The 22,974-nt window shown below is 43.9% G+C and overlaps 1 protein-coding gene across 1 annotated transcript in view; it reads left to right on the forward strand.

Moving 5' to 3' along the window:
- The first annotated feature begins 2,070 nt into the window (after positions 1–2,070).
- Positions 2,071–22,974, forward strand: part of bmp7b (bone morphogenetic protein 7b) — a 30,301-nt gene continuing 9,397 nt past the window's right edge. Inside the window, exons 1-3 of the mRNA XM_049018547.1 lie at positions 2,071–2,813; positions 15,788–15,980; positions 19,291–19,439. Of these exons, the coding sequence (XP_048874504.1) occupies positions 2,414–2,813; positions 15,788–15,980; positions 19,291–19,439 (742 nt within the window). The 5' untranslated portion in view covers positions 2,071–2,413. The remainder of the gene's footprint in view (positions 2,814–15,787; positions 15,981–19,290; positions 19,440–22,974) is intronic.

A 22,974-nucleotide genomic window follows, 5' to 3' on the forward strand; every position in this document is an offset into this window, starting at 1 on the left:
GATGACAAATAAGCCTCCATTGGCAGAGGATGGCTGTTTCTCTGCTGGAGAAAGGAACCATATGCTCATTTATAATATAGTGCAAAGGTTCACAGGGGAGCAAGGTTAGCTCATATAATAGACATATAGAGATCATGTACTGCATATGACCACACATGGCTGGTTCAGTCTATGGATGTTATTTTGGCAGAGGTAGGTCTCGGGGTGGTCTGTACAGCTGTAGAGTGTGTGAGCTTGTGCGTCGTTTCAGTGTGCAGTAGGCAGCAGAGGCGTGCATCTGTTAGACGTGAAAAAGCGAGAATGGTAGAAGCGTGCTAGGAGATAGCACAGGTAGCCATTAGAGCAGGCAGCATGGCTATTGTGACTGTGTGTGTGGTGGAGTGGACTGGAAGGTGTGTGTGTGTGAGGGGGGGGGAGGGGCGTAAACAGTTCTGCTTTACTTCTCCAGGTCAAAGGCACCTCAGTATGAGACCTTTGCAGCGTCTATCACTGTTTACTGTGCAGGTTGTTTGGGGCAGAGAGACCTGAACAAAGGGGATTTGTTCACATTGTCATTCCTAAACGACACCCCTCAGCTGACTGCTTCTATGGGTGGAGACCAGAGGCCCAACTTACAAAATGTGATCCTGGACATTCTTAACTGAAACCATGTTTCCTTTAAACTCCTCAATCAGAGCCCACAATGTAAACATTTGCTTCCATTCCGTTATTCAATATGAGCAACCCGAAGGACATGTTTACATAAGCAGCTTACTGCTGAAAGCCATTTAAATGCTATAACATTATAAACAAAAGCACTAAATGAAAACGATAGCGATGGATGGAATATAAACCACATTTTATTGTTATCTTTAAAAAAAAAAAAATACGGTAATTATTCTAAAAAGAAGACCAAACTACAATCAAGGAGGTTGGGAGAGCACCCACCCTCTGTCATTGTTGCCTGTAATCTGAAATTGTCCAGTCACTCTCTTGGCTGTTTAACTCAAGTCTGACACAGATGCATTTACAATGTGTAACTGGCCCAGAAAAACTGGTCATTAAAATAAAATCTCAATTAATAAACTGGAATAGCAACATTGAGTAGTAGGTAAGAATTAGTAGTGGTAAGATGGGCGTGGAAGAGGCTTAACAGCTGGAAAACATCTGCACCTATGCAACTCTTCCTTTTGTACTGCATTTATGCAATTACTGCCGACTTAGCTGTCTGACAGTAACCATATACTCTGGGTTGACATAACAGTTACATTTGCACGACTTTGTCCCCCCAGTATGTCACATAAAACAAAATCTGAGAATCAGCTGCTCTCGTCATATTACTGGCTATTTAGATTTTCGCTAATTTTTAAACTGAAACTGTTAAACTAAAATAGTTTGCAGAAACGTTACTTGATTCCAAGCTACGCAGGATAACCTTCTTAGAAGCAAATATTTTAGTAAATATTCTTCTGTCAAGACGTACATTGTCAGACGCATTTATTTCGCTTCTCTCGCGTAAAGGCGGTAAAGAAATACAAAAAGCATTACTATTTACATATTCTACGTTAATTTGTATCTCGGGGGGGAAAAGCGAAATAAAGAATCTCAACTTAATCGGCACATTTAAGAGTGTTGGACTTCCGCTATCGCCTATTTTAATAAGACCTGGAGCTAGAGTGATATTATTTCCAAAAGCGGACGGTAATTCTTTCCGATCCCAAGCGAACCACAGACGCAACAGACCGCCTGTCTGTATGCCAATAACAAAGGGCTGCAGGACAAGGCGCTTGTGACGGACAAGTAAAAGCGTTCACCGCTGTTACCTGCAAACAAAAGAAACTAGCGGGTGCACAGCAGGCGTATCTTTTGAACGTTTGCAATACTGAGATCGCCGCTGCTTTGGCGAGAGAAGACCGGCGTCTCCACCCAGTCATTACCAAGACAGAGGCAAACACCTTGATGGCTCTCCCCCTTACCTGCCCGACCCCGATCGCATATTCCCCCTTAGCGCTTTGTAATTCGGCAATAGCAGCTGCCTCCTGCCCCTCCCAGCAAACAGCGCCTCCTCAAAGTTTGCTTTCTGTACTTTAAACCAGCATTGCACTGGCTGTAGCGCTTCTTGCCGAGATCTGTAGAGGAAAACAGCAGACAGAAAACGTCCCGGGGCGACCTTACCAAGAAAGGAATATATGCAGGGTTGGTTTAAAGTGAACACGAAAAAAAGCAGGAAAGCTGAATTTGATGCATCAGCTTGGGAACTTCGCCCTCACTATGAGGGATCTGAGCTGATGCAGGGACACGAGTTATTTTAAATTAATGTATTATACTGCAGCTTTGTAAGCAATTATATTTTATTTCGGGTTCCAGGGCATTCGCTAAGTGGTACCAATTTTAATTGGAGAACTGGTGGCAGCATAATATTCGTAAATACAGCATGGTTTCGATATTAAATAAAAAAATCCCAGCACTGTTTCTTGCGTGGAGCTGCTGTGTCCTGGCCGAAACAGTCTTCATGAACTTCACTTTAGACAATGAAGTGCACTCGAGTTTCATCCACCGACGCTTGAAGAGCCAGGAGCGCCGGGAGATGCAGCGTGAGATCCTCTCCATACTGGGGCTGCCGCACCGACCACGGCCTCACCTTCACGGCAAGAACAATGCAGCACCGATGTTCATGCTGGACCTGTACAATGCCATGTCCACGGAAGGAGGCGAGGACGGCTACTCATACCCTTACAAACCTGTCTTCACAACCCAAGGGCCACCTGTCGCGACGCTGCAGGACAGCAACTTCCTTAACGATGCCGATATGGTCATGAGCTTCGTCAACTTAGGTATTGTTCCAGACAAGCGTCTTACATTATTGTATTGTAATTCTGCATAATAACAGACGCGCGAGGGTTAGTGCTTTAACACAAATATGATAGAAAATGGATGGATGCATGGATAGACGATTGAGAATGACTAACGAGATATTTCGCAAATTTCTTGGAGAAATTACGCACAGGCGACAATCTTCTGGTTTGTATTTGTAAATCTTTTGCATGCCAAGCAGTATAATATAATTCAAGTGAAAATTAGAAAAAATAATCACTGCGCAGTTTTCAGTTTGTATATGCACTGTTTTATTACTTTTCATGACAAGTGCTTCAAAAGCAGAACATACAGGTCGACAAATTACCTACGGGCATATGTTCTATGGCGTTAATAGGAGACGAATTATTATCCGAATGTTTCTCTTACTTGTTGCACAGTGAAAATATAAGACTTTATCATTCTTATTGCAAGCTAATTTATTTACAGGTACTATGACGTTATCTTAGGAAAAACATCCTAAGATCCTAGTTTAAAACCTTTCACTCAGACTTTTAACGCCGTAATATTTATACTATGACATAATTTAGTCGTTACCATAGTTCCCTTGCATATCAGCACGGCGCTAATTTTCAGGTATTTGACCCGATGAGTACCGAAACCAACAATCTGTGTGGGGTGGCCGGGAGAGGACATGAGTGCAATTTGTTAATACTGGTATTAACCTATTACGTGGCACGCGTGTTTGCAGTGTTCCATATCAGCTCAGTTGGAGACAACGTCAATACCACACAGACAGCTGTACTGCCCTTAATGTTTCCATCATTTACAATGAATATCTAAAATTCACTCATAACACTGTGTGTAATCATTGGCCCTGGTATTATTATTTGCAGTGTTAATTATTACCAGATGCGTCACTTTGCCTTTGTACGGCGTAGCGAACGGTTTTGATATTCTGCATGTCATTTTCTGTGATGTATGACGTTATTTCTTGGAACAGGGTCACTTATTGGAACTTATGACTGAATGTTTTTCAAGTGAAAGTTTTAATCAAAATTCACATTTATTAATGAACGCTGGTCCAGTGGTTGTGGTTGTTATGTAATTGGTTTATTCACCTTTGGGTATTAGGTGGTCTTTCTCTATAAAACAGACATAACCGGGTGTAGAATCCATATTTTAAGTATTATTCTTATGGTGCCTCATAAATATACAGTATTTTGTTATGTGGCAAAATCTGCCAAAATTCCAAGGGAACATGAGACACATTGATAAATATAAAATAAATATTGTCTTGCTACATCCCATGTAGTCTGGAAAGAATAATTCTTGGTGTATTTGGCAGCGAAATGGGAGGTGACACTATTTCTTTTTCTGAAATTTGTAATTACAGTGAACGTTTCTAGGTGGTGACTTTTTTTAGCCTTTGACTGACACAGTTGCGCTTGACCACAAAGCTTGAACAGGCTCCCAATTCCCCAGTAAAAAGTGCTTAACAAGGATACTGGGACTTCCGGTTCCACTGGGACATTTCTTTGCTCGTGTATGTTCCATAATTTACAGTGTGAGCTTAATGAACAGCTCCAGTAATAGATGTTTCTAAACATTTGGAAGAACTTTATGAACAATGATTGAGCTTATTTAAAAGAAAGCTCATTGTAGACTGCTTTGCAAGTGCTCGATAAATTGTGACCCCAGTACACTTTTTTTAACATTCTACTGTTTTAAATTTTACAATTTAATCATGTTTACTAAACATTGAAAAAACTATGATTATATTTTTTTGGCAAATGACCATGATGTGATATAATTTTCAGATATAATTGTATTAGTTTTATTCATTTTCTGCTGAAAAACTATCTGGCCATATAAAACATCTTTATTACATTTATCAACATCAGTAACCAAATGGTAGTACGCATTCATATATATTTCGCAAGCAACATTACAATCTTGATTTCTTTATCTTATTTATGAGTCAATCATTTTGTCAATTAATAAGAATAAAAATGAGCATATTTTATGCTAAGTTAGTCATTTTACAACACTATGTAATAACCAATTAGAGGTAACTGTTGGCTTCTAAAATGTGCGAAAAGCCCTATTGGTTCAGCAGTTCTCTGCATGTGATCCATATTCACTGTGTACTCCTATGTGGCAGTGAAGTGGGAAGACTTGGATTATTATAGCGTTGCCCTAAATCCTGCCCTTGATTGCTCGCCACAGTCGTCAGTGCATCGTGGTGAAACATCTGACATGTGACCAGTGGGAATGGGTGTTCCTCCTACTTCAACTGATTCCTATAAGTGAGCCTCCGCTCGGCACTATAATCCGACACAGGTGGTCAGCTTGTTGCTGCACGGCCTTATGTTTGAGGCACTTCAGTTCCTCACTGGTCTGTAGCGAGCATAGACACTAAGGGGATGCTACACCAGCTGAGAGCACCTTCTTACACAGCTGTTTAGTCTGCTAACTCGGGTTGAAATCTCATAATGGGCTGCGGGATACATGCAAGTTGTGCATCAGCTCTGAGTCACTCAGTTGACTGACATTTGTAAAGTATCCGAATTGTGTCAGTAAACATAATCAGTTGCATGTTATTATTAGTATATGTGTTCTTGAATGAGAATGTAAGCACAGTGATTGAGAGGTTCTACTAATCCCATCCCATACCAAGTGGGAAGGTATGTGGTTCTGTGGTTTAGACCCAGTTGCTCCAGGAACTGACTGACCCCAATTTCTCGATTGTATGTCACTCTGTCGCTAAACAAATCAACATAAACAGGACAGTTGGCATCAGCTGTGAAAGCCCCTCGCCCTCCACCATTCCTATGTGTATTCTTTTTTACAACCTAAACCTCCCCCCCACCTCGTTTCCAAGGGACCATGTTCAGACACATTCAGGAAGCTTGGACAGCACCAGCCTTATGACATTTCGAGGAAGCGCTGCGCTTTTGTTTCGCGTTTGACGGCCCTCTTTTCCTTCCGGCTGCAGGGCAAAGGTACAATTGTGTTGAGGGTTCGGTTGGAAGGCAAATGAGGGAGAGAGACGGGGGTGAAACAATGGCGAGAGGTTGAATTAGGAGGGGGAGTGTAGGGTGTTGTCGCCCTTCGTGGAATCTGCCGCCGCGCTCATGAGGCACCAGGGCTCCCCAGTCTCCTCTGAGTGGCAGACCCAGCTCCCTCCGCACCTCCTCACTATAATCTTGGCTAACTCTTTGATTTGATCCCAGTGGTCTCTGGCGCATCAGCCCACAGACACACTGAATTAAGGCATTTCCCCTCAACAAACCACAGCTTCCAGAGAGCGCTGCCTGTTGGTTTGGAACAGATCCGACACACGCACTGAAGTCATTCCCTGCCCAGTGGCTTTGCCCGGCAGTTTCAGGGTAGCAGCCGGGTGACTTACCAGTCTGTTATTTGTTATTTCCCCTACAATGGAAGTTGATGTATGGCTCAGGTTTTATTGCTATGATTTTATCCCGCTAACAGTCTTATCAAATAGGGTTAGTCACAGCTTCCCCTTCTGTCATTTTACGCGTGTGTGTGGATCAGCCTTCCCCTGGAAAGGCTGTGGAGCTCCGCGAATGGTCCCGCAGTGCCAGTCCTCAAGCATCTGCATGTGATCTGCTGTTACCATCCGTGATAGCTCCCTCGGCCTGTAATATCCCTGATTCAAATCAGCTGGCCCAGACTCTGTCTCAGGAGGGATGCCATCTTAAGAAGTACTTAGCTGTGGCAGGAATTTGAATGATATAGCGTATAAAAGGTGCGTTGTTACTTTTAATTCGCAGCAGATGTAAAAGGAAAACTCAGTGAAACGATCAACTTCTGGTCACTTCTGTGAGTACCTTCTTATTTTGTGTGTGTGTGTATGTGTGTGTGTTGGTGCGCGTGCTCGCACATGTATGTTTTCCCTTTAGAAATGTTGACAGCAAATGGTTGGGTTTACCTAGCATACCTGAGAGGCTGCTAGCAAACAGAGGCAGTGAGTCATACATAAACAATAGGTAATTGCTGTGGCGGTTTTTATTGTGGGGTTGCGAGACGCTGTGCAACCTGCCTCTGGACACATGCCACTCAGCCCACAGCCATTTCCCCCGCTTTATAATGCGTGTTAACAGGCAAGTAATTGGCCTCTCAAAAAGGATCTTTTTGGAAAATTTGTTTGGATTTCCTGGCACTGTCACAAACACACCCCGTAGCTCAGTGTCTTTACGGGGCATTAGTCATGCTTTAGATTTTACCGTTGAGCAACTGTGCTGGACACAAAAGGACGTCTGATAGAAAATGGGCAAAGGTAGAGGCTGTGAGGTGTGGTTGTGATGGCAACAATTGTGGGGAAGTGAAGGGGGTGGGGGTTGGTGAAACTCTGCAGGTGCCCCAGACAGATGCAGTTTCCCCGGTCCCGGAGTGGGCAGCCCGCCTGCGCAGCTGCAGTTTGCTGCAGACGCACTCCCTCAAAGAAGCAGCCTCACATTCCAGCCCTCTGAAGCTTGCTCGTTGGACCCTGCACGTTTTTAATACAGACGCCCCTGGTCTTCTGTGGGCCAAAGCAGCTGCAGGGATATTTTATCACTTTGGATCCATCAGTTCCCACCCTGTGTGCGGCAAAGTAAAATCTGTTTTTCTTCTAAGATTGTTGAACGACCTCAGCATGCATTAGAGGCGCCATCTGTGGCCGGTGGTCTTAGCAAGGATAACTCGGGGGGGCACGCGAGAACCCCGAAATGTGAAAAATCCACATGAGGAGTTTGCTGGTCTGTCATCAAAGAAAAGGATTTTTTTTTCTCTTTCAAATGAGCTATTTCTCAATATTTATTTGAGTACAAAACCGAATCTTCTACACTAGTGTTTCCCAATCCGGTCCTCGGGGACTTGCAGACAGTCCACGTTTTTGCTCCCTCGAAAAATGTGGACTATCTGGCAGGGAGGTGGGAGGGCGCGAAAATATGGACCGTCTGTGGGTCCCCAAGGACCGGATTGGAAAACACTGTTCTACACCTCATGGTCCGAAAGTACTTTTAAGGTCGTGTATTTAAATGAATTTTGAATGCGTGTCTTTGCTGTTCACGCCCCATTTCCATATTATATTTGGCATTAGTTGTATATATCGAACATAGCTTTTCTTTTCATTCTCTTCATTTAATCTTGTTATAAAATATGGTAAAACCATGCTTCTCGTGTATGCCTTGCTAATTTTCCCGTGTAAATAAAAAAGAACATCCTGGCCTAGATTTGTACCCATGGGTATTCTGTTACAGTCTTGTTTTGCGGTGCAAATGATATGAACTGCAAAGAAAGAAATCTTGGCAGGTTAGCAAAGAGGCGCTTTGGAATGTGAAGACTTCATTTCCAATTATCCAGTGTTGTTGTGATTTTTATTCTCCCAGCAGAATTCTTAAAGAATATGAAAATGTAGAAACATTACATAATTGATGCAAAATCTTGCCGAATGGTTCCCAGACTACACTCTCAGTGTGATTTCTGGGTGAGTGTCATTCGTGAAACGCCTGATCACAAACAAGAAAAACCTCAACGTAGGATTCATGTATGCTCAAAGCACATATGGTCTCTCCACTGTTATTTTATGTAGCTAATTTTCATTTCATTTTTATGTAAAGCTGACTATCTGTCACAGGACTTGATAGTGGGGCAGTGGGAATGTTCCTTAAGGTAAGGCAGGTTCACGAAGTTATTTGTCAGGTGGTGCCTCTGACGTGGGATTTTGCACAACAGTCAGTCTAGCAGTAAATGGCATGTGTGGCACTGTAATTGGGGCAGCTGGAACCTCCTTGCCTTGAGCCTGGGTGAAATGGTCAGACATGTCTAGTAGACATAGCTTTAGGGAGGATGATGAAAAGAAGACACTGCGCTGTTGGGTAAACGTACTGACCTGGTGACTGGCTAAGATGCTATTTGTCAGAAGCGGATGAGACACAGCGCCCAGCTGGCAGTGAGAGGGGTTGCGGCTGGTGCTCAGTATGACTGCCGTGTTGAGGAGTGGGAAGGCAAAAAAAAAAATGCATAATCAAGGTGTTGGTCTTGTTTCACTTAACGTGGGCTCAGAACTAATTTCAGGGCTGTGTACTGTGGGTCTCAGTTTCAGGGCACGCATAAACTCTGGGGAATGACGTATTCTGTAGATCCTGTTGTACCTTAAATGACCTTTTATAATCAGTATCTCTTGTATCTAAAATTGAGTGTCTCTTGGGCGTCCATCAGCTCCATGTTCAGACAACAAACCATATAAAGACATTTAATCTTTAAATGTATGTTGATTAACATTCCACTTAATTCTGTTTCAGGTTTATCTAGGTTGAGGGGTAACAACCAGAAGTGTTGTGGTAGGAATATGCGAGTATATATGGTGTATAGCCACCTTTAAAAAAAATTATTTACCATATACCCACCTAAAAATAATCAAAAATGCAGAAATCAGTCTGGGGAGAAGTATGTATATGCGATTTTACATTGGTAACACTGGTAACAGGCATGTATATGTATGGGGATCACCTATTCCGCTTCCTTGATTAGGGTTTGATAAAGAGGACCTGCGGCTGGCATTGCATTGGCTGCGATGTTAGCAGGGCGGCGAGCTTGACACTGACTTGCCTCACGTGCTTTAAGAGAACTGCCTGGTAATTACGTACAGGGTGGTTTTTCATGGAAGTAATGACTCAGCAGACTGTTCTTTACTTAGGCTACAGAAATGATGCATTTAGATTAGAACACTCTGGAGGAATGAACTGAATTGGCGATGCTTCGCCATATGTGATGAAAAAAGTCCGGTTAGAGACCCAGAACCTTCCCCCGAGACCGGTCCGCCGACCTTCCCTTAGATTGGTCCACCGATACTCCTGGAGTTCAACGGCAGCCATATTGTTGGATACTTTTGATTTCATGTTGATACCTAGAACTCCGAATGAGGCAGACAATAAGCTTCATGCCAAAAGCATAATAATTTAACGGCCACAATGTAAAGTGTAACTGTGAGCAGAAGGGAGTATATTAGCTACTTCATTAAATAACCCACAGTTATGTGTACAGTTATATGTAGCATGTACATTATATGTACCATTTATACTGACCTGAGTTCAGGGAAAATATTTGCTTCGAAACTGTGAAGTGTGACGGAGTCTGTAATAATGGAGAGTCTTGATGAGCTGAAAGGCCAAGCGGCAGGGTGTGGCCACCAGTACAGCTAAATTAGGAAAATTCTGGGGAAAAAAACAACAGTTCAACCCAGCAGCAGCAGAGAACATAGACCTGGTCATCAAATGTTCCTCCTGATTTAAACCACTTCCCAATATCAGTGTCTTGCTGGCCTATTAAGCTAATGTAGTCAAACCGTCTCCCGAGTAAGCAGTTAACGATGGCTTCATGTACTTATGTTTTACACATTTCTTCTGTCTTTCCCTAATTGTCCAGTTTTCATCAACTGCAATAATTTAAAAAACCTACCACCAGACTGGGGGGTTGAGTGGAAGTAGCTTTACTTTATAGATGCAAAGCAGCACCTTAGAAATTTTAAAGCCGTTGGAGACCTATTTGTGGTCCAGGACTCCAGTCAACAAAATTGATAGTCATCTGCTGACGAACAGTTACTACTTCATTAAACACGAGTGACTCCAAGAATTTAATTGTGGTGAGACAAATGACTGGTTGGATGTAATGTGCAATTAATTGTGCTTTGTTAGTGTTCCTTGAGACAACATGCCCTGCAAGGTGTTAATAATACAAGTAAATAATACAAATGCATCATTAGAGGATGATGTCATTGACTTCAGCCCCTGGGCAGGAAATCTCAAATTTGGTAATGGTTCCATTGTGGGAGGCCACCCGTTGCTTGGAGATGTTCCTTTCCACGGGACAAATACGTTGGGAGTAGCAGTGAAAGAGTGTGAATTGTGCCCGACGGACAGCTTTATGCTTGAAGACACTGATGGAAAAGCTTTCGAAGCGGGTGGGTTTACAAAGCGAACTGACTTATAGGAATGCAAGAGGTCCTCAGGGGTTACTCTGCAAACACAGGAAAGTTGATTCATACGGCTTCCTCGTGAGTGTTAAGAGGTTGGGGATGTGGTGCCGAATTTAAAATTGTTTCCACTCAGAGCCTGAGGACTGCCCTGCTCTATAATTCCCAAAAACCGCAAGCAAGACGTCTTGATTCCACCACTGTAGCCTAACTCCGCCTTCTCACTGACCAGTGGCTTTATTTGCACTCGTTCCAGAGTGGCTGTGAGCCCCTCCGCTGTAACGCCACGGTTGTTTTTTAAGGAAAGCGCACTGGGGAGAGAGGGGGGGAAAGTGCGGTGTTCTCCCTGCAGGGAAGCGGAAACAAGAGGCTGGGGTGTGTGGGTGCCACGGCTCTGGACAGACACTCGTGCTAATGTGTTGTGTCACCTGCCTGGTGAGCAAGGTGTTGGGGGAGAGTCTTAGCGCTTCGGCCTGGGGGCCTATCAGGAAGAGCCCGGTCCCCTCACAGCAGAGGTCGCCCCACCAGGACAGAGGCGATTAGCATGCCCTCATCATTATTTCCTGAGCTGCTTAGCCTAGCATTGTGTCTGCATCCCTTTGGGGGGGGGAGTTTGTGTGTCTTCAGTCAGTTTATAAATCAGGCAGCTGCAGTCGCTCCACTGCCCATATTTCAAGGTCCAGTAAGATATCTCTTTGAATGTGGTTTATAGATAGATGGATAGATGAATGTATGGATGATGCTTAGTAAATTTATGACAGATTGAAGATACTGATGGAAAAGTTTTTGAACTGGGTGGGTTTAGAAAGCGAACTGACTTTTAGAAATACAATTCGGATTATAGCTTTTGTTAAACAAAAAAAAAAAAATGGAATCAAGAGCCCATTAGCGTAGAAGTTACTGGCTGCTGACTTTCAAGTAAGATTGGGTCTGTCTATATATATATATATATATATACAGTAGCTGTAGTAGTGAGTGTTTCTAATCAGACTTCAGAGACTAATCTTAATGAGCAGTCTTTTGACTGATGTGATGTTCATACTCATTTAGATGATTTACATAGTAAACAGTGGTGCGCGTCTCTGGTGTGAATGAACCATATTAGCTTTCATGTTTCCTGGGGAGGGGTGGAAGAACCATGTAACCTCGCCGTGAGCCTCTACAGCTGTGCCGAGAAATGCCAGTTTACAAGATATGTAAATATGTCGAAATGGCAGCACCTTTGCTATGTGGACGGTGGCCCAGAGGGGCCGTGCTGAAGCTGCAGGAGACAACATTAAAACAAGGGGGGGTTTGCAGTGGGCACAGTGGCGGACCTGAGTCACCTAAGGGTAAACATTCGGATTTGGTAGGAGCTGAAGTTAAAATGCGCCTTGATATCGATGACAGCTCAGTGACAACGGTTGAAGCGCAAGGCGGTGTTTCAGAATTGGTTCCACCTCATTTGGAGGCCAGACCTGCACTGAGATGAGGGCCGCTAGGAGAGCGATGGAAGGCCGAAAGCGAACAGGGTTGCAAATGCCGCGGCTTGCGTTTCTCCTGGCGACTGTTTAAGACCTGTGCTCTCTCCGAAATGTTTATTTAGCGCATGTAGGGCGACCACGATGATGGCTGCTCGCTTCCTCTCAGAGGAAGCAATAAACGTAGCCATTTGTGTTTAACTGCGCCTCTGCCTAGCTCCTAATTACTGCCATACTCTGTTAATGGGATTCAGCCGGGAGAGGGGCACAGGGGGAGTGGATGCAAAGAAAGGAATGGCGTGGGGAGGGGGGGGGCAGATGAGGTTTAAGATGACTGGGGTCATATGTTGGGGGGATGGGTTGGTAGGGTATGAAAAATGAATGGACGAGGTTAGAAAATGGCAAAATGCATTAAGTGGATAAGTTGGTTGTGTTTAGCTTAATCTGCAGGCCGCGTAAGATGTAGTCCCCATATGTGCACATGTGACGTGAACTCCAAGGACCTCGGAGAAATAAAGGCTGTGCTCTGCCACACTTCGGTGATGAGGGTGGAGGGGGCACTTTAGTCGGGGGGGGCAGACTCAGGGAACAGCTGAGCAGTGCTGCGCAGGGAGGGAGGGAAGGAAAGGGTTACCAGGAGACTCACAGCTGCGGCCAGCTGTTCTCTGAAGTCCAGATAAAGCGCTTTTAATGTGAAGGGGCGGATTGGGAGATTAAGGGGCCTAATGCTCCCTGCGCTGCGAGAGCAGGTCTGTGTTCCTCCGCCACAGTCTGCACCTGCACTGGACTGGGTAGGATGCGGAGCCCGGGAGAGAGAGCACACTTACTGCGGACGAGGGGGATCCAGGCACAGGGTGCTGCTGGCTACCAACACGGGGCCAAGGCTCCCTGTTCCAGCGTAGGCTCAGCATCCTCATTCGCAGGACTTATTTACAGCATATATGGCCTAGTTGATCACACTTCAGGAAGAAGGAACAAGTGTGAGCCAGCGAGATGCAGATCTCCCATCTGTGGCCAATCAGGGCGAGCTCTCACGTACGCGCAAACCATGTGGCTAAAGCCAGACACTAGTTAAAAAAAAAGTAAAAAGAAAAACACCGCTTGCATTTCCTGTGTTGATTTAACGCGTTGCGGTCGCATGACAAAATGAACGTGAAAGTGTACCTGCTAAAACTGGAAAACGCACGGAAATTAGTGTAAGGAACACAGATGATTTCATTTAGTTGAGATCTGAATGAATAAGGAGTGGCGTGCATGTTTGGAAACCTTTAAACACATTCCAGGAAGTATCTTTAGTAAAGTGGGATAGAGACTGTGACAGCTTGGTGGACGTCATCCATAAAACACTATCAGGGAAATGGAACAGCACTTGTGTTTTTCCATCTGCGAGTTGGGGAGGGACTGTTTGATCTACATGCCGAATGAGTAGTAAAACTCAGCTGTTTACTTTGATGTTCGGGAAGCATGTTAAGGATGGGCTAATGATTTCAGAAAAAAAGACTGAACTCCCACCATGAATCTGGATTTTTGTTTGAATAAAATTTCTAAAACTACAAAAAAAAAAGAGCTTATTGTCCTTTGGCTGAAGGGATTCGGAAAAATTCCTCCAGAAGTCACTGAACGCTGCTTGTTGAGGCATTTAAGAGGCCGATGAGTCTTGACAGTGGCCGTGGCAGTGTGATTGTAGCAAGTGTCTAATAGGGACCTTGATGAAATGAAGACGGGTCACGTGGGGATTTCCTGCGGCTTCTGCGCCGTATAGTGTAGCAAACATGTGAAGTGGAAGAAGTGTGCTGTCACTTAATGAAACCGCAGGAGGGGCTGCGGCCGCAAATCTCTATTGACGTGGCAATTCCACTGTTGGGACGGCCGTTTTGAGCGTCCCACGGGGCAGGGTCCACTGGGTCGGTTTCGAGGGGCACTTTTTAGTGCAAACGGTGTGTAAACAATGTGAGTGCCCTGAGAATCCTGGGACAATAAGCACGAAAGGCCCTCGCTAATCGCGAACAGAAACCTCTCCCCTATTGAAAAGTAATTAGATCCATGCTTTCCCCTACTCGATGCTCACAGTGCAGTCTTTGTACCGCACCGCCTTTCTGTGAGAACGAGGGATAGAATAAGAGAGAGAAAGAGAGAGAGACAGAGTGTGTGCATATGTGTGAGTTTGTGTAAGTGTGTAAGGAGGGACCGTAACAGACAGGGAAATTCAGAAGTCATTCAGAAACTCCCTGAACTGGATACACTGAACACATTTAATTTAAAGGGATGTCCGCTTCTTTAAGCTAGATTTTATGTTTGATTCTGTTTGATCATGTTGAGATTTTGTTCTGTCTGATTTGCTCGCCCACATCGAATTAGTTGCTTTAGGACGGAGGACGTTCAAAGGTTTTTCTGAGATAACTGAACAAATGCAGGACAGCCAACAAGTAGCCTTCTGTTCGTCTCCAGCTCGAGGACCTTGACAGAGATAAAAAGGTTCGCAGTGCTGCCAGAACTAGTCAGAATCCAATGTCGATTTGATAAAAGACTGCTGAAAGATTGGAGAAAGGGAGAATCAGGAGCCTTTCAGTCAATCGATTAATCACATCTCATTACTGTTACCAAAGGCTTTGCCGCAGTGCAATCACTGAATTTTATTCTAAGCTATCCAGACGTTTTAATCCAAGATGCCATTGTTTAAATTGTAGTTCATGCACTTGCCTGTAGGTAGAGGTTGTGCACATTTAAGAGGATACGGTGAATCCCAGGGGTCAGGCAGAGGACGTTTTGGGGGGCAGCCTCCTTGCCTGAATGAGCTTTGGGTCAAAGAGACTCATTATTTGGGGCATAGAATTAGAGGAATGAGGGAAAAGATGAAAGAGAAATGATGAGCAGTGAGCCTATGAGAAGTGAAGGGGCAACCGCAAGAAAGACCTGCTAAGAAAAGGATGAGACCCTCCCATGAAAGAGACAAAACGATCCATCCATCCCTCCATCCGTTTTCAGTAACCGCAGATCCTATTCAAGGTTGCACCCGTATGCCCAAGGCTACGGATGCAAGGCAGGAAACAACCCAGGATGGGGTGCCAACCCAAGGCAGGGCACAGTCACACACCATTCACTCACACAAGCACACCTATGGACAATCTCTTAACTCCAGTTAATCTCAGGATGTTTTTGGACTGTGGGGGAAAACTGGAGTAACCCAGAGGAAGCTCTACAACAACACAGTGAGAACATGCAAACTCCGCACACATGGAACCCTGGCAGAGATTCGAACCCGGGTCCCAGAGGTGTGAGGCAACAGTGCTAACCACTGCACCGCCCTTAACAAAAATAGCTATGCTTGAATCCAAGTGTACATATCAAAACATTTTTAGAAACCCTAATCCTCCGAATTATATTTCTGAGTCTAAAGTCATATGAGAACAACAGAAAGATCTTCCAGTTTGGTCTATAAAGGAATGCAGCTTTCGGGCAAATCACCGCCGGGTAATTAATGCTTAAAAGGTTTTTTTTCAGTGTGACCAATCTCCTTCCAGCTAACTTCCCCAATGTGTGTCTCTCTCGCCAGTGGAGCATGACCGCGAGTTCCTGCCTGTGCGGCGGCATCACCGTGATTTCCGCTTCGACCTGTCACGGATCCCTGAGGGTGAGGCCGTCACTGCCGCAGAGTTCCGCATCTACAAGGACTTTGTGCACGAGCGCTTCGAGAACGAGACCTTCCGTGTCCGTGTTTACCAGGTGCTGGAGGAACATTCAGACAGGTGAGAGCCCAGCAGATGTGCTTAATCACATAATGTAGTTCCTTCATCACCTGCTAGAGTAATTAATGAAATTTTCCAGATTTTTCTTCTCTGTGGTCTCATTGTAAAACAGCACTTAAAGGGATGTGTTGGCATTTTTATACAAGCCGTTGTCTCACTTCCCCAGTCTTCAGTTTCCTTCTTTAATTAAGAGGTATCTTAGGGCATTTTTCCACCGCACCCGGTACCATACTTTTGGTACTTTGAGATTGTACCCAAAGGACAGTAGTTCAAGGTGTCTCTTTTCTACTGGCGTAAAAACTGGTACCGGTGCCAGATGACATCACAATGCAAGACGGGGTATTTTGTACTGTATTCAAAAAATAGATGTAGTAGGACTGGACGACGTGTGAAATTAAGACCAACATCGCATGGTATGCATATCCAATTCTTACATCACTAGTCAGCTATATTAAAATTAGGCCTTTTATTACTTTCAATTCTGTATGGACATTATAGCGTGGGGGTTAATTTTTTGCAAAAATATTTTTACTCTGTTATCAGAAAAAAACTTAACAAGCATTGTTATTTTAATTCCATCCATCACCGCTATCGCTTAATCCCAAGCGGGGTCATGGGGGGGGACCAGAGCCTATCCTGGGAAGAAGGGGCACAGGCAGGAACCAACCCTGGGCAGCCGCCAACACACCACAGGGCGCATACACTCACACACACACACACACACAAACACACTCACGGGGCCAACTTAGAGTTTCCAATTAACCTATCATGCACACTTTTGGACTGTGGGAGGAAACCAGGGCCCCGGTGGAAACCCACACAAACACGGGGAGAGCATGTGAACACAGAAAGGTCCTACGCCCCACCCGAGGACCAAACCCAAGACCTTCTTGCTGTGAGACAGCAGCACTAGCCACCGTGCCACCCTTGCTATTTCAATTATTATTCCTTTTATAGATTATTATATGTTTAAAAATCTATTTATATTTTGCCTCCCTGGCTGTGCATGAGTGCTTGCATGCATTCTCCAAGATAATTGTAATCATTTTTATCGTAGCTGTTTAAATCACTTGGAAGATGGGTTTGAAAGAAACTCCTTTTTTTGTTTGATAAATACCCCAGTATTTATTACAATAAAATCATTTTTCAATATCCATCCATCCATTTTCCAAACCGCTTATTCTACTGGGTCGCGGGGGGTCCGGAGCCTATCCCGGAAGCAACGGGCACAGAACAACCCAGGATGGGGGGGCCAGCCCATCGCAGGGCACACTCACACACCATTCACACACACACACACACCTAGGGCCAATTTAGCAACTCCAATAAGCCTCAGCATGTGTTTGGACTGTGGGGGGAAACTGGAGTACCTGGAGGAAACCCCACGACGACATGGGGAGAACATGCAAACTCCACACACATGTGACCCAGGCGGAGACTCGAACCCGGGTCCCAGAGGTGTGATGCAACAGTGCTAACCACTGCACCACCATGCCGCCCCACTTTTGATATATTTAGAACAAAATAATATATTAAACAAAATGCTTTTTAATTTCTTGTCATGCCATCCACATCTTTTTGTTGCATATATTCTTACGACCACATCGCATTTTTTTTTACTTCGTTTATCATTATTTTCTGAGTTCGCAACTGTTTCCAAGGCGGCGTTTGTATTGCATTTCAGCGGCAGGCTATTTGCATAACCGATCGACAACGAAAGCATTTCAAGTCCCACCCCAAAGAACCGAAGTACCAAAGAAGTACCTCAGCTGGTTTGGCACTTTAGCTACAGGAACTTTTGGTACTGGTACTCAACCAGAAGTCAATGGAAATGTGAAAGTACCATACTAAAAGTAATGTACTTGGTGTGGTGGAAAAGCGCCCTTAGATGCATGAAAGTGCTGTTAGAAAGGGCTGTGGCCCCATTCTTTATGAAGATGGGTATTTCCAAGTCTAGATCAAAGGCACATGACATTCATGAATCATTTTCAAGGCGTTTCAGGCATACAGCCAGACACTATGTTTAATTAATGCATTAAACGTATAAAGCACAACATCCTAATTCCTCCCTACTGGTATCTATATGTATAGTTTGGCATGTATAGTAGTATGGGGTGTCCAGAAGGTTTCAAGTAAAGCATCCATGAAGATAGAGCCACTGCAGGCAGTCATGAATGGGCTCAGATTCCTTCTGTGGTGCTGTGGTTCCGTCTCCACGGAGGGCCAGTACTCCCCAGAATTCCTGCTGGTGATTTACAGCTGGGGTTGCTTGTTTGTTATGAAACCAAGAGTCATTTATGAGGCCATTATTGTCAATTAAGGAAATGAAGTGGCCCCCTGGGACTGATGAAGTGCTCGTCTCACCAGCTGGAGTCGTTTGATTCCATCCACCCTCTGCAATCCATCCTCTGCTTTCTTTCTCCTTTCTGTCCCGTGTCACTCGCTCTCTTATTACCGTACCTTCTTCCCGTTTTGTACCCACAGCACTCGCTAACCTTTAGATTCGGAATCTGTCCAACTTCTGCTGCTCTGTTCGTCATCGATGAACATTGCAACTTTTACCCTCAAATACATGGTACTGAAGAGGGCTCATTTTTGGTTGCTATTCAAAAGTCAATTTAAGCGTCCCACACAAATTGGTAGCAAAGCTGTTGAAGCCTGAGGGCCAAGTGCACTTCAGTGTCTGTCTTTTATAAAACACTTTAGTTTACTGAACAGAAGTAAGTGAAAGAAACGGTGACAGCATCTCATCCCCTCCTTCAGTTTGAAACCTGAACTTGTTACAAATTGTGCAAGTGTGTTGGCCTTGAGCAGCTCGACGGTAGACAGGCCTATGGGATCCTAATAGGATCGTCAACGTTGCATTTTCATTATGCTGTTAAAGTGACACTGTAGTGTCTATTTAAAGTTACATTTCCAGCTCTGTATATAGCGGGAAATTTTTCTTTTCTGTTTTGCCATAGCAACACAGGCCTATAATGTGCTGTGCGTTCCCGGGGCTTATGGTACTGCTGTCAAACAAGTACGTTTCTGGAAGACGATTATACTATATATGTTTACATTGTAAACCAAGAATGTAATTCTCATTATAACTGGAATTACAGTGTTTTTGGGCAGGGATATATAATCTGAGATGTGTACATTGCACAGATATTGTTAGCATAGATACCTGGAGTTTTAAATCCTGTTTTCAGGAGCATTGTCTTCTCAATGTGTCCAAATCCCCTAACGGTCCTTCTTTTCATATTGTCCAACCCTGGAGGTATTTACTAGTGTCTGCACACCTTTCTTTTGCCCCTGCTTGTTGTAGGGAATCAGACTTGTTTCTCCTGGACTCGCGCGTCATGTGGGCAGCAGAGGAAGGCTGGCTGGTGTTTGACATCACCGCCACCAGCAATCACTGGGTTCTCAACCCGGGTCGGAACCTTGGACTGCAGCTTTCATTGGAGAGTGTAGACGGTAAGTGAGCATATAGATATAGATATGATACAGGTTGTAAAAATACAAGCTGAGGGCCATCAATGAATATTCTTTCCTGCTTCTACCTTTATTAGATAGTTATGTTTATTCATACTAAAATATCTAAATGGGGAGTTTATCATATGAAAATAAACCATAATGTTCAAAATGGATTATGGTGATTTTCTTGCATAGTCAGTTGTGAAAATATACAATATACTTTGGTAAGTATAAACTGTTTAAACTATTTAAAAAAAGAAATTATGCATTATTTGTAGATGTACAGGTTCTAAGGAATTCTTGAGTTTTCACACATCCCATTTTTCAGACGTACACGTATACAGTTGGAAATGAAGGTTGGGGTCTGAGCACAGGGTCAGCCATTTCTTCTTTGGGGTTAAGGGCCCTACAGTGACGCAACTACTCTACTGATCATGGGATTTGAACTGGCGACTTTCTCATCATAGGCATGGTGACCTACCCCACCAAACACATGTAATAGGGCAAAATTTAAAAATAAATTTTAACTTGATAAAATTTACTTGAGGTCTTGCAATATGAGTATTATGTATACGTATTGTCTGCCTAGCGTCATGTAATCACAACTGAGCCAATGGTTCTTCTCTCTCTCTCTCTCTCGCTGCAGGATTGTGGGTAATCGTTTCCCATGCTCGGTCTCAGTCGGCGTGACTCACTCGCATAGTCAACATTTAGTAGAAAAGCACCACCCGAATAAGGGTGTAGCAGTGCGAGCGATGAATCTGTTTAACGACAATGCAATGTCCACATTTCCGCGAAATCGAAAAGGAGACAAAAGCGGCTGTAGGTTCCTTGTTAAAGTTGCACAAAAGAAAAAGATTCCAGTGAGCCAACAGATAGCAGAGATTCCGTTAGTTATAGTGAAAGTTGTCCTACAAAATAACCCTCCTCTTCTCCTCTCTCTCGTCTCCCTCACACCATCCACGATTCTTTTCAAATGTAAAGTGCAGGTTAATTTGTTATATATACTTTATACCTTATGCTTCATATTTTGTATTAATTTTTTATGAACATTTTTGGGTTGTGGAAAGAATCATCTGAGTTTCCATTATTTCTAATGGGAAAATTTGCTTTGATATACGAGTGCTTTGGATTACGAGCACGTTTCTGGAATGAATTATACTCACAATCCAAGGTTTCACTGTACCTCCATGTTAAGTGCTTGATACTCTACCAACTGTGCTACTCTACCACCTGTAGATTTTTGTGATTGTCAAGGTGTGGATGAATTTTGGGAAAAATAGTAAATCAGGTGTTTAGTGGGAGTGGAGGTGGAAAATTGGGGGAAACCCAGGGAAACTGGAAGTATTGGCAGGTATGTATACATAGCTGAGTACTTATTAGTGACTGATGTTTCATGTTGATGAGGTCAAAAGCCATTCCTTGGTGGGAATAGTTAGTCAGGGCTGCCAACTTTGGTCATGGGATTTTCAATTCGAGACTAGTCTGCACACACATGCACATGCATTTACATGTATGTAACAGTTTTATTACCTTAAATTGTCTGTAAGGTTTGCAAACTACCCCAGTGCTTTTTAGCTAATTTTAGGTTTATAATAGAATAATATAGATTTGCCGTAAGATGCGTGATCATGAGTGTCATGCCAGATCCGTGAGAGTTGGCAACCCTAAGTTATTATAGAAAACAAATAAAGCGAATTGTGATGCAAGGATTATAGTGGGGATCCAAGGTTTGGCAAGAGTGTATCTGTGTCAAAGAGCAGCACTGATCCTCTAAAACACACCCCAGTCACAGACACGCTGCCAGCGTCTCAGGAGAAGACACCCTCTGATTGAGCAGAGCTAACACCTGCAGGGGGGGATCTGCTCGAAACTCTCTTAACTGTTACAGGATATTACATGCTAGGTGTTGTGTAGACAACAGAGGGAGCCTCTCCTTTAATGTGTAGGAGAACAGAGCGTGAGTGGACATGCGTGAGCAGGCCCAAGGGCCCGTCATGATCGGCCCACCGGAGGCACCGGCTTGGCTTCGCTTTGTGCCCCTTTTACAGTAGAGCAGGAATGCAGCCAAAGGCCTCCTGAAGCGTGGCTTGGCAGGTGGCTTCCTGACGGGAGCCTCAGGAGCTCCCTGCATCACCAAGCCTGCACGTGCAGCACTGAGGAGATTAAGGGGGGGGGGGGCTCTTTTCAAGAATAAAGAAGTGCTTTTAATTATCCGTCACTGTGAAGTGGGGAGGATGCACTCACTCTGTCATGCACTCACGCACAATCACACACACACACACTCAGACATGCTTGTATTCATCTTATTGTCTATTCACTTCTACAGGCATAACCCTAATCCCAGCCTGACGACCGTAACCCCAACCCAGCCCTAACCTCAACCATAAGTAACCAAACAAAATAGACTTTTGGCATTTTTAGTTTTTTGATTGCAGTCATGGATTTTTATAAAATTGAATTTTCACTTCTGGGGACTGAAAAAAAGGTCCCCACAATGTTGAAATAACAGGTTTTTATCACATTGTGGGGACATTTGGTCCTCATGATGTAATATAAGCTTAACCACCCCCCCACCCCCCCATTACATTGTGTACAGGCATATAATGTGCTTGTATTATTTTTTATATTTTTTTTATATTTCTGCCCCCACCTCAAACACAGTTCGGTTTATTTCCCTCACCTGTGCCCTCCGTTGCCTAGATTTTGAGTTTTCAGGCGTATGAATGTCGGGCTTCTCTGGAATATAATGGGAGTGAATGGCATTCTTTCTCTGGCGGTTAAAGCAGCAGAAAAATACATTTGAAAAATTCAACAGCAACGTCTCTTACCAGAAATCATGACCCATTTATTGAAGATATTCCACAGACTCTGTAGTGAGCAGTTTAACGTAGGAACTATTGTGGCTTTTCTGAATGCACCACTCATCAACCCTGAAGGGATCTGTCACATATACATGGTAAACTGGCCGACAGGTTCAAAGATCATGGGAGCGAAAAACATAATAATTCATTATTATCCATCCATCATCTGAAACTGCAGATCCTATTCAGGGTTGGGGGGGGGGTCTGGAATTTATCCCAGAGGCTACAGGCGCAAGGCAAGAAGCTACTCAGGATGGGGTGCCAACCCTTTGCAGGGCATGGGTGTGTGTGTGTATGTGTGTGTGTGTGTATGCATGGGGAATTTTGCAATACAACCATGGCAGAAGAAAACCTCACTATGACATGGGGACAACAGTGTTAACCACTGCACCACTGCACCACTGTCCTGAGTTTATTGTTGTTGTTGTTATTTTTATTATTATTATTATTATTAGTAGTAGTAGTAGTTGTAGTAGTAGTAATAGTACTATTTGTTTGTTTATGCCTGCAGTGTGTATTGCTCGTGCCAGGGAACACGTTGATCTTCAAAGGTCTCCTCCCCCCCATTATAGCGTCATCCATCTAGTTCACACTACGTCTAGATACAGGCATGAGCAGTTTAAAGCTTATGAAAGTTTAGATCCATACAAATATTTTCTGGCTGGTCATGT

Source organism: Brienomyrus brachyistius, chromosome 6 (genome assembly GCF_023856365.1).
Source record: "Brienomyrus brachyistius isolate T26 chromosome 6, BBRACH_0.4, whole genome shotgun sequence".
In the NCBI taxonomy this organism is placed as follows: Eukaryota; Metazoa; Chordata; class Actinopteri; order Osteoglossiformes; family Mormyridae; genus Brienomyrus; species Brienomyrus brachyistius.